The sequence below is a fragment of the Pteropus vampyrus genome, unplaced genomic scaffold, assembly GCF_000151845.1.
Source record: "Pteropus vampyrus isolate Shadow unplaced genomic scaffold, Pvam_2.0 Scaffold242, whole genome shotgun sequence".
Taxonomy (NCBI): Eukaryota; Metazoa; Chordata; class Mammalia; order Chiroptera; family Pteropodidae; genus Pteropus; species Pteropus vampyrus.
This window is the reverse complement of record NW_011889023.1, coordinates 1475778-1488125: the sequence shown is the minus strand read 5'-3', so window position 1 is coordinate 1488125 and position 12348 is coordinate 1475778. Positions and strand designations below refer to the sequence as shown.

General features: G+C 34.6%; 1 protein-coding gene across 22 annotated transcripts in view; it reads right to left on the bottom strand.

The window, feature by feature from the left end:
- Window positions 1-12348, bottom strand: part of MED12L (mediator complex subunit 12 like) — a 317720-nt gene that overhangs the window by 22896 nt on the left and 282476 nt on the right. For 21 of the 22 annotated variants that reach the window (XM_023519944.1, XM_023519946.1, XM_023519960.1 and 18 more), the window contains one exon: window positions 1429-1518. The exons of the other annotated variant lie outside the window; for it this stretch is intronic. In XM_023519944.1, coding sequence (XP_023375712.1) covers window positions 1429-1518 — 90 coding nt within the window. The remainder of the gene's footprint in view (window positions 1-1428; window positions 1519-12348) is intronic. 22 annotated transcript variants of the gene reach the window in all.

Sequence of the window (12348 nt, the reverse complement as noted above, 5' to 3'; positions counted from 1 at the left end):
GAATTACCAGAAGATGTAATTAAAAAACAAAATGAAGACTCATTTGGCGAAGAGATTAGTTTGAAGATCAGTTGCTTATTTTAAGGAAAGGAAGGCATGTTTCTTTATAGGCAAGCATCCACACCTTTCGTATACGGATGACATCAATATTCAACAGATCCCAAGCATCAACTGATGTCATTTCTAAAATTAGTCAGAAAAACTACCCCCATGCTCAATGTAAATTAAAATAATGGCGTACACTTTCCTGATATGTGACTACACCTCCTTGGATCTGATGAATGTGACTGTAGTAACTAACCAGTTACAAAAAGGAAAACCCAATTAATACCCTAACCAGAGAGTAAGGGTGTAACTGGTGACGATTCATTACTCTCTAGTCCACCACTGTACCAATCATCTGAATAATTCTTTTTTTGATGCAATATTAATATATGAGAACCTGTTTCTTTAAATCTTGACAGCTAATGTAAATGGAAAACCTTAGGTTCTGCTGGATCACTATCTACAATTTAAAGAATAGAATGCTGATTAAAGTAGAACAGGACTGCTCTTCAAATCCTCGAAGCACCACATTTAACGTAGTTTAGTGGCTCTGACGTGGAGGACAGAGTAACATATAATGAACTCCCAGCAAGCAGCATGAATGGATCCAGGCTGTAGGGCTCAGTGCTCATGAAGGCCAATCTCAGCTTTCCTTTCAGTTGTGAACACAGTATGAATTGTTAACCCCGACTAACAATCTTGCCAACACCCCTGGCCCGATTTGGGGAGTAACGGTAAAAGTATATGGATGCAGAAATAACAAAATTATTAGAAAAAAATAGCTCCAAGTTAACATTGTATTAAGGCAAGTCTACCAATTGTTGAGCAGCTGCTGTGTATCTCGTGCAGCATAGCACAGTTCCATAGGTTGTCTTAAATCCTCACAATGTTTGTTTCTATTTTATAGGGAAGGAAACCAAGACTCAGGGTAACTTGCACGATGTTACACAGCTAGCAAGTGGCCAGGAATTGTGCCAAGGTCTAATTCCAAGGCCAATAATCTTCTTATTCTACCATGATTTCTCTTTGAAGCTCTCTTTGAATACGATAAATTCAATCATAAATTACATCATTATAACATAAGTACTCTGGGACTCTTTAGCATTTCAATATCTACAATCAGCATTGAGAGATTTGAATTTATTTATGTTTTCAATTCAATAATATCCTAAAATGTTGTATGTTCATTAAATTAATTAATCCTGAGACTTGTTCAATAATCACTGGTCATGCTTTTTTTGAAATGTCAATTGTAATCTAGAAGCAGAAGACGTAACTAAGATCTAGACCCCGAAAGGGAGTTGATATCCTATTTACTTAGTTTCCCATTCAAATAAATAGCAATAAAAGTCCTGGCAGAATCTATAAAGCAAATGTAGGTACCTGTGCTTGCTGCAGCCCTGGATACTGGGGGAGTTGAGGGGAGGGCCGTGCTTGTGCAGCAAAGAGAGCAGCCTGGTCCCCTGGCTGGCCCTGGAAAACAAAGCCAAGGCAAACTCTTGATCATAACAATGAGGGCTTGATTTGAGCTCCTGGCTAGTAATCCCAATAACCTGTGACACCAAATCTCATTATGTGAATACAGAACTTGCAGATTTCCAAACTGCATTAAATTTGATTCCTCATCAATTTCCTATGTGTGTAGAGACTGATGAACTTATTATTTCTTCCAAAGAAGACTACAGATATCCCCAATGATAACAATACAAGCCATAATACAAGCCATAATAATCAGTGAGAGGCTCTGAGACAGTGTTCTCGTATACTCCAGGGTACTAATGTCCCTCTAGAGTGAAAGGCGTGAGTTCCATATTGTGAAATCCGAAACCACGGTCACACCATCCTGTGCCCATAAAGGAAAGGTGTGGTACATACAAATTCTAATTACAAATTTCATGACTTTTTAATAAAGTTTCTTTTAGTGACTGAAAAATTGCCTATTTAGCCATGTATTCAATGGATGAATTTGGTATCTCTTAGGACTATAATAAATCAATAAAAATATAATCATTAAAAATTTATGTTAATAGCAGATACAATTCTAACCAACTACAATATAAAATAGAACCAATTAACATCTGTTCGCCAGTCTTACTACATGTTTTGGCTTTAGGGAAATAAATATTTAATTCATAAGAGTAGTCTGTATTTTATGTTTGGCGGCAGAAGCCACTTCATGGAAACTTGCAGTAATAATCACGTAAAGAGGCCTAGCTTCCAACCATCCCTAGGTTTCCTTGGGACTTACTAATTGTGAAGAATGGGGTTTATCCTAGGGGTTTACTACTGTTTTATATAATAGATGTCTGCATTTTTAAAAGGTGCTAAATTATAGTTATACAAAATATTTTGTTCTTGGAAAATAATATAGATATTTCTAGCAGGGGAAATGGATAAACATTTAGCTTAAGATGGAGAACTCCAATAATTATTAAACATCTATTATATGCCAAGGGGCTTCTTGCTCTTATTCCCATTTTCTCACAGGAACTCTGCAGGGAGGGTGTATCATCTCCATTTTCTTTGGCCAGGAAAAGCCAAGCTCAAAGAGCTTCAGCAGCTATGTGAGTTCAGCTAGACCTGGCCAAGCCATCAGCTGAACTCAGGTGAGTCTGACTCCAAAGCTCAAGCTCTTTCCATTATGATGACATGCCTCCATAAGTGATATTAAGGATGAAAATATTTAAAACCCTATTGGTGCTTATTATTTAGAGACATATAGCCTCTTAAAATTATCCCAAAAAACAACTATGAGGGGGATTTCTGTTGAGATTTGTTAAGAGATACTGAAATAAAATATATACATCAGTCAGTGAAGCCCTTTCTCTGATCCCCAAATAAAATCAATTGAGAGCACTTAAGAAACTTCTGCCTCTCCTAAGGTGACTCTATCCACCCATACAAGGACCAAACATGAATTTCTGAGAGTATTTACTATGATATCTGTATATAATGGCTTCAACAAGATCTCACTTTCAAAAATAGGGTACCATGAAGATACCCTCTGCCTTTAGCTGATTAATCTAAGTACAACTGCATCTCTATTTGATTGGGTCTAAGTAAAATAGCCCCAAATCCCTCTATGAGAACCCAAAGTATCCAAATGGCTTTTGATTCTCCAAAGACTATGCCAAGGAGTCAGTAAATCAACCAGATTTTAAAATGCTACTCCTCAAATCAATGCTACCTGACAGTGTCGTGTGAGGTCCCTGAAATATTGTTTTGTGCTTCTCTGGGGGCACAAATATATGTATATTATCATTTTTACAGAAAGGAAGAAAAATGAATTATTTATACATGAGTTAGAATCTTGAGATCCATAAACAGTCTACAATATCCATGACCTATTTTGGTTTGAAGGGAAACAAAATGTGACCTGTAGGTGACAGTTGCATGCAGATGTGTAAATCAGATCTAACTCTTTACTCTTCCTTTGCTTATTGGAGAAACTTATAAAACAAACTATGACTTACATGTGGGGGAAAAGTAGAATACTAATAAGGTAAGTATCTAACTTATTGGGCTATACTCTTATTGACAAATAACAGTTGAGATTGTAGAAACAAAAAATATGAATTAAAAACTTTTGTACATTAAACAAATCACAAAATAAACATTCAAAGAACTATAATTTGAATAAACATTCAAACACTATAATTTCAGAAGAAGCAAGGGGAAAAGGATCAAAAATTTCAAATCAGTTTTTGTAGTCTGAAACTCCTGTATTCTCAGTCAATGATTATTGTCTAAAGGTTAACTATTTATGAGCACATTATGTTCCCTCCCGCCACCTGCTTAAGTATAGTAGGTAATAATTCTGATGTGCAATATCCTCCCTGAGGAAATCACAACCACCCCAAGTTGACTAGCACTCTCCAAGTGCTCTGTGAATAGCTTTGTTATCAAATGTTGCCCTGAATTATTTTGAAAAACACCGCAGTTTCTTCCCCCCAAAGTGAAATCACTTCCTACTGTTCTTTGGTTTTCCCAGGATAATGCCAGAAACACATTATTTCAATTTGTGGAAAGAGTTCAATTTGTTGGGAAAATAATGAATAAGAAAAGTTCTTCAGTGACTTGAAAGATTTTACAAATGCTAAATAAGGACCAAAACATGGGAATAATCAAAGAAACTAAAGATAGAGACTCACTAAAAGTTTTTTAATGTAGGTAGGGATGGTTTTGCTGTATTAATCAAGAAAAGACTAATCATCCAACCAGGGACAGGCCAGGATGACAGGTGCAAAGTAGGATCGTGCCTGGCAAACAGGGGGCATATGACATATGTGAGCTCAAAGAGATGCTGACTCAAAGGCCTTTTGGATCACTTGAAATTAATTTAGTAAGTTTAAAATTTTTGATAAATCATCCTCAATCATAATTTTCATTCTTCTGAGTCTTGTTCTCTTCATTAGCATTCACTCTCTCAGTCAACTGAGCATATGTGAAGACCTCTTTCTAAAAGAGAATTGGTTGGTTATACATCCAACTAGCAGACAGTAAGCATTATAATCAGCAGCATTTCAGGATCAGGAATTTTGTATCCACTCGATTCACTAGTAACGTTTTATTTTTCTTTTCCAAATCCCCATTTAGTAAATTTTCAATAGTGTCTAAGGGTCGCAAGTAGGGAGTCAAGTTGTACCTGAAAAACACAGCCAGATTTTGTGACTCTGATTCTGAAAATGCTGGTTTAGGAATAATAATAAAAGTCACCCAATGAAAACCAGTGGGTAATGTTTTATGAGCCACCTAGCAAATAAAGTTTTATTTGTGATACTAGTTTGGAAGGTACTGAGTAATGGTGCCCAAGGCTAAAACACATGATGAGATCCAGAAGTTACGGTCATCGCATTATACTGGTATATTTTGTTTTCTGACAATAGACAGAGAAGATTCTATAATTATAAGAGGTCCTGTTGACCAGTTACGTTTGATTCTTTTATAAAGCTCTCACATTAAAGATAAATTGATTGAGAATCAACTAACAGTAAGATTAAGTGCTAGAAAAACTGATTCATTCTAAAATAAACACACCTCATACAATAATGAACTTTTACAATATATTCTATTAACATGTCCATAAATAATGAATATAATGATTGGTTAAGTATGTACATTTATTAAATTTCTATTAGAGAATATTAAAGGAAAATAAGAATGGTGAAAAGGAAAGCAAAGATATATATACATATTCCCATTAATCCGAATGAATATAGAAAATCATAGAACCTTTGACTTTAAATACTGCACAAAATATTTTGTCTATTCTTTCTCTAAAAAGTAAAATCAATGATTGATACAAATTGTTTTCTATCAGAATTACATTATTATCTGAACAATAAATGGCTACAGCAAACATAAGCTACCTCTAAAATAGCTTTAAATCTGATGTTTAATTCAGGTTTTTAAATAAATAAAAACCTCACCTGCTCTCTGTACAACACAAAACATCAAAAAAATTGATAGAAAAATTAGTTCTTTTCAGAAAAGTCTCCATACTTTCCTTTGCTGAGATAACTATTAAAGAAATTGCCCATATAATAAGTATTTAGTAACCTAAATATTTCCAAAGCTTGAATATGCAGTTAAGGATATTTTCACCAATGTATAGAAAATGTTACCCATTAAATTGGCAGTGAAACAAGTTGACTTACATTCACATGAGATGTGTGCTCTTTTTTATTCTAATGCTTCTTGGGTTTATGTTGTAAGCTGGCTACCTGATACAGAAACCTATAAGTAATTTAATGCAAAACATGCATTCTTAGCTAGCCCAGGCAAAGCAGTAGAGGTGAAGTCTTATGACATGCATGCACAAGACCTATGCTGGAAAAAAACATCTTCTCCATACCGGAAAGAAAATAGAAATGATGCATTCTGTTGAGAATTTTGGAATAGCCAGTGAGTGGGATGTGATGAGAAGGATATATTTCATAACCACAGGTTTCATTATCTTGCACTGGCCTATGAGGCAGCATGCCATGCGTTCCTCTACTAATGATGTGAGTTACCGCAGGGAGAAGCAAGAGCTCGGAAAAAGGAGGGCTCAAAACTGGGACTGAGATGAAGGTGCACAAACTGGTCTATGCTCCCAAGCCCAGGCTATGAACGTCCACTGGTTTCTGTACACATATGATGAAAATCATGAGGCAATCAAAGGGGAAAACTTTCAGAAATAAACTCCATTAAATTGAACATGGTCAATGCATTCATGAATTTGTGTTACAGTCTCAAACATAAACCAAGTAAATAACAGTGAAATGAAGACTATAATTATTACCAGCTATAGAAGAATAACCTGCTTCTCATTTTGATGTTCAAAGAGTAATGCTATAAAAGTTTATGTAAAAAAAAAAAAAAAAAAAAAGAAAGAAAGAAAGAAAGAGGAATGACAGAGCAGGGGTGTTACCATTATGTTGTCAAAGTCTTCAAGAAGGGAGACAGCAGAGTTACAGAAGTCCTACAGAAAAGGGGACAGCAAGAAAACGGCAGACAATACAGATAAGACTTTTTAGCCTAATGATGTGGGTAGCCAAAATACATATGATATAGTTCATTTTAAAACAATGTTTCAGGGAGTCAAGACTCAAAAACTCAGACCCTACTGAGGCTTTATTCATTCATATGCCAAACAATACCACATAGGCTGGGACACTGAAAAATAATATGGCAATATTCATGCAATAGAATAGCACAAACTGGACGTTAAATGGTGACATAAAAGAGGTAGAGGAGAGATCATACACATACATTTCCTGTAACAAAGGATGCTGATGCCCCAGTGAACAACTCTGAGGGAAGCCTTCCTAGAGGCTTCCTAGCCTATAAGCAGTGGATGAGCTCAGGACATTTGGGTCACATTAATTGGACAAGACATTCAGTGAACAAACAAGTCAGTAGGTCATATACTATTGGAGAATGTAATTAGATAGCTCCAGCCCCAGTAAATGCAAATGAAAACAGAGCATCATGTTAACCACACATTCAATTAACCACAGTAGACAACAAACATTTATAGTGCCACCAACAGGGAATCTGGTTTTAAAAAAGGGAGCTAAATTTATGAAAAAAAATTCCTATTTCTCAGGTAAATAATTCCCTTGTTTAATCATTTTTATAAAGATATTCTAAGTGACATTTTGTCTGAGAATTAAACATTTTCTGCTCACTGAGTTTTAGAGCTAGAGATGAGACAAAGGATTCTCAATCCTAAGAGAAAAAGTTATTTTATTACACTAAGGACTAGTAATTTTACTACACTAATAGAAAAAGTATTTTACTACACTAAGGACTAGTAATTTTACTATACTAAGGACTTTCCCAAGCAAACAATATCTATTCATTCTCACCATTTTAAGTACAGGCACATGACTCACTGCGTCTGCACACTTAGATCCAACAACCATCTTTGTATTAGTCCATTCTCTCACTCCTCTACTCCATTTTGCTCCTCTGTATCATAAAAATCAAGCTTCGTGCACTATCTTCTAGACAGTATAGCTGCCTAATCACAACTTCAGCAAATAAATGTGCACCTTTCTCACCATTCGAATAGAAAAATACCAGGTAATAAACAAAGCACTCGCTTCCCTGGACAAGGTTTCCAACCAAGGAACAAAAAAGGGTTTAGAATATATTTACTAGTTCAGTGGTTTTTGTCCTCTTAAATTCATTTTTGTCACTGAGATGGTTAGAAATTATACTCTTAGTAAATGCATTAAAGATAATTGTCAAAACCCAAGAATTGTTTCAACAAGATTACTTTTGCCTATATTTATCAAATAAGAATAAAATTATTTTGAAATATGCTTAAATTATACAATCAGGAAAACTGTAGAAGGGAAAACTTGAATAGCTAGTAAAGTTACAAAAGATGCCTAAAGTCACAGGCAATCAGGAAATGCAAATTAAAATGCCATAATTCAGTAACATTTCACCTGCTCTGAATGAGAAAATTAAGGTCTGACAATATCAAAGGTTGAAGAGGATGCAGAAAAAGGAAAAATACTCATTTAGAACTGACAGGAATCACTACCACTTTGGAAATTGAATTAGCATGTCCACTTCTAAGTACAGACTCTAAAAACTCTCCATATGTACAGAAGAAATGTACAAAAATGTTTACTGTAACGCTGTTAACAGTGAGAAATGATTGGAAATAAATGATCATCAATAGGAGAATGGATAAATGTTAATCTTCATAATGGAATAGCATCCAACCAGGAAAAACAAATGCATAAAACTAAATGTAACAAAGTCGATATAACTCAAAATTTGTCAAAATACAAAAGTTGCAAACAAAGCAATATATGTGTAAGACTATTATATAAAGTTTTAAGTCTGAAAGTAATACTTTATAATGTTTATGTGAATGGATGCAAAGATATGTAGTAAAAGTATAAAAACATACATAAGAAAGAAAGGCACTAGATTCATGATATTGATTCTTTATACGTAAGGGAAAATGAGAGGAGACAAGGAGCCTCATCCTTTATCTGTAATGCCTTATTATTTTTTTAATTATTTAGAATAAATATGGCAGAACATTTTTAATAAAGCTAGGTGGTAAGTACATTAGTGTTTGCTATATTATTTTCTATTCTTGTTTGCATGTTTGAAGTACACTGCTAAAGAGTGAGTAGGAGAGAAAGCAAAGGAAGGAAACAGATGTTCCAGGGCGATATCATATCCATATGGCAGGAGATCAATTACCAGACAGAAAAGGTGGCTGTTCAACTTAAAATGAGTTTCATCAATCCAAGAGGCCATGTTTTCAGGAAGTTACAGATTTAGTCTGCCAAAGAGCTAACAACTCTGGGAGGCTCTGACTCAGTCACTATTCTTCATTAAGTTACCTAATGCCTTTATTTGGGTGCACAGTGATGGCACCTGCTCCATGGGTGACAAGTTAGTGTTCACATAAGTAACCACTAGCTATAACTGGGCACATAATTTTTGTCCTCTGTCAGAAATCTTCCTCTACAACGTCATGAAAATCTTTCTGATTTGTTATCTATCTTTAGCCTATAACCAATTGCTCCCTTCCAAATTTGTCTCAATCAATTTAAGCTAAAACTAATTTTTGTCTAGCTTACTTTGGATTTCAAAACTGCTTGGAGTTGATTATTACAAAGAACAAAAAATGATTTTGTGCACTGAAAGGAATAAATCAGGATAAACTGATACCAGAGCCAAGGAATAAAATTAAGTCTCCTTCCTGTGTCAAGACAAGAAAACTTAAAAAGCCTCTTCCCTAGAAGGTTGATATGGTGGGATGGGGGAAGTAAGTTCCTTCTTGTTAGAAGAAAATCACTGGATATAAGAAAAAGGTGACTGGGAAACAATTAAAGCAGCATTTTGCATTGTTGTAGCTAATATTCTACATTCTGTGACAGTCCTCATAGGCTATATGGAAAATAAAATACAATGATTTGTTAACACTGAAATTGGAATCAGCCCCTCTAAAGTTTTTATCACAGATTTAGACAGTAAAAACATACTGCTCTAAGACACCAAAATGTCTATTAGGAAAACTAAACAATACTCCTTTTTATTGGTCTCTTCTACTGGTGATCACTGAGCATTAGATAATTAATGTAATTATACAAGAAAGCGTTTGATGTACTTTTATTCTTTTAATCCTTAAAATATTTAAGAAAGTAAAGATTATTTTTATGGGATAGTTATTTTCTCTGAAATAACAACCACCATAAAATAATACTAATAAAACAATGATAGTAAATATGGCAGCTAACATTTTTTGAGCACTCACTATGCACCAGCTACTACTGTTCTAAGGGCAGCTAAAAGTATTAAATAATTAATTTCACAAGAACCCTATAAAGTAACTATTGCATTAGCTCCACTTTATAGGTGAGGCTCTGAGGCACTGAGAGGTAACATAATCACTACAATGAGTCCCATTTTAATTAGAGACCCTCAGTAAAAAATGGAGAGTGATCAGTTTTACTTTCCTGGATAAAAACTGTAACTAAAAGAATTAAAACAATTTTCCTTGCCAAAACATCTTTATGCATATCGATATGCACTAAAACCATACAAAAATACACTTGATTATATAACAATCATTATATCAAATAATTTGATTAAAAATACCTAACAATATCCATGCTATTTAGCACCTATTTTCTAGACACTAAACCAATGTCTTAATATATTCCTGAGGAAATATAAGATGGTTCATAACAGATAATTCCATGATCCACTGAAGTGGATATTCAGTCTCTGCAGCAGAATTAGAGCTATTTGATAATACTATTCTGGATTTCCTCATGCACTAAGGCTAGATGATTCCTACATTCATCAACTTCTCTCTTTTAGATGGGAAGAGGCAAGTTCTGACACATATCCAGAATTCAGGAATTTGTGTTCTCCCTGCTCCATCTAGATTTTCAAAATAACCATAGCAGAGGTCACTGCTGGGAGAAGTTTCTGGAAGCACTCAGAGGAACAGCTATGAGATGAATTTCTGGATACTAATCCATATTGCTAAAGATTAAAGTTACTAGGAAGCTCTAGGCTTTTGGAAACAGCTGCTCAAAACATGAATTCACTCAATAAATACTTCATAGATTTCTACCCTGTGCTCAAGAGATGAAAAGATAATGCAAAATATTATAAAACCCAATGCCTGACCTTATAAGGTGGGAAAGGGGGAATTGGGATGGGGGGTCACCCACAACTGGCCTAGGGAGCAGTCATATCCAAGACTTGGAGAAACTAGTCAGGCTTTAAAAGCACCTATTAAAATTCAAAAATCATGCTTAAAGATTAAGATAAATGGAAATTCTCCAACACATTTGTTGCATTTAAAGAAATGGATTTCTGTAATTAGAAAATTGCTAGGATAAGGAGAAAAGATACCTATTTCGTTTTCCCTGTAAGCCAAAAAATTACAAGTTCTTATGTAACCAAAGAGAATCACATTATGCGTAGGCATTTAATCTGAGAAAATGTTCCTGCCAAAATTGGAATCAATGATGCTCTACCATTTCTTATCATGAAGAAATTACCAATTACAAAAATAACGAATTGCATCCAGAATCATGTATTAAACCAATTTATCGATATCAGTTATATTCCATATAATTCTGCCTTTACTCTCAATTTTTAAGAATTAGCACAAGAATTTTTTTCTGCTACTGTATTTAGCTAGATTCAGGTATATTAATAGTTTGTACATGATCTACTAGGAGAGAGGAGAGGAGCCAACACTTCCCTCAGAACTGCCTAGGTGCTGACACTCTAGCAGATGCCACACGCATATCTCATTTACTCCATGTAGGAACACTCTACCCTCGACTACACCACGTATGCAATTCTCTTCCTTATAAGAATACTATTTTCCTCAATGATCCGCCACTTTAAGAATGGTGATCAAGGGAGAAAAAAAAACATCTGCTTCTGAAAGTCCTTCAGAAATTCTAATGCAAGTTTCAACTGTTAAAAAAGAATATGGGAAAGGGGTGAATGTGAATATTGAGCAAATCAGTATTATGAAGTTGAGCTTTTATTACTTGGAAAAGAAATTTCTGATTTCTCAAAAGGAAAAACAAACAAAAAACAAAAAAGAAAAAAGAAAACGCCAACGTTCTGACAGAGCTGGTACAAAACAATTGGAAAAAGAATGACCTACCTATCAGTCAGTTCCTGTTAGTACAAGCAGTACAACTTTAGGTGGTGTAAAAGAATAGAGTCAGGTATTTTTGAGTAGTTAGAGGTAAGTGGGGAAGCAGTGGGGCCCTCCAGGTACATTTTAGGTTATAGGCTTGCCTTCTCAAATACGTAAAGATGTCTTTGATTACATGTAGATTATTCTATTAAATTCCTTTAAAATTTTTGCTTTAGGTGGGCTAATAATAAGGCAAATTATACTTTGTGGTGAAAAGGTAGACATGAAAAACTAAATAAATTTATCGCGAGGTAAATTTTACTTAGACTTAAATTACTATAAAAAGGAGCTGAATTCATCCGAGTGGAATGGTTACTCAACTTCTAGTAAATTTTTAATTTATCTAAATAAGAATTTGAAAAAATGGTATAACTATATTTGTTCATCCCCCAAAACAGCTAATATCCCACTGAGGTTTTAAATGGCTCCAAACATGCTGCTGATTTAAGCAAAATCAGAGCCTTTAAAATACTTTAATCAAACATTCATTATTTCTGGTAAGAGGCAACTTAGGCTCATCTTACCTGACACCCAGAGATTTTGAGCAATCACTAGGTGTCAAGGAGGGACAAACCTGTAGTGACTGTTGTTTCTTATGCAGTTCAACT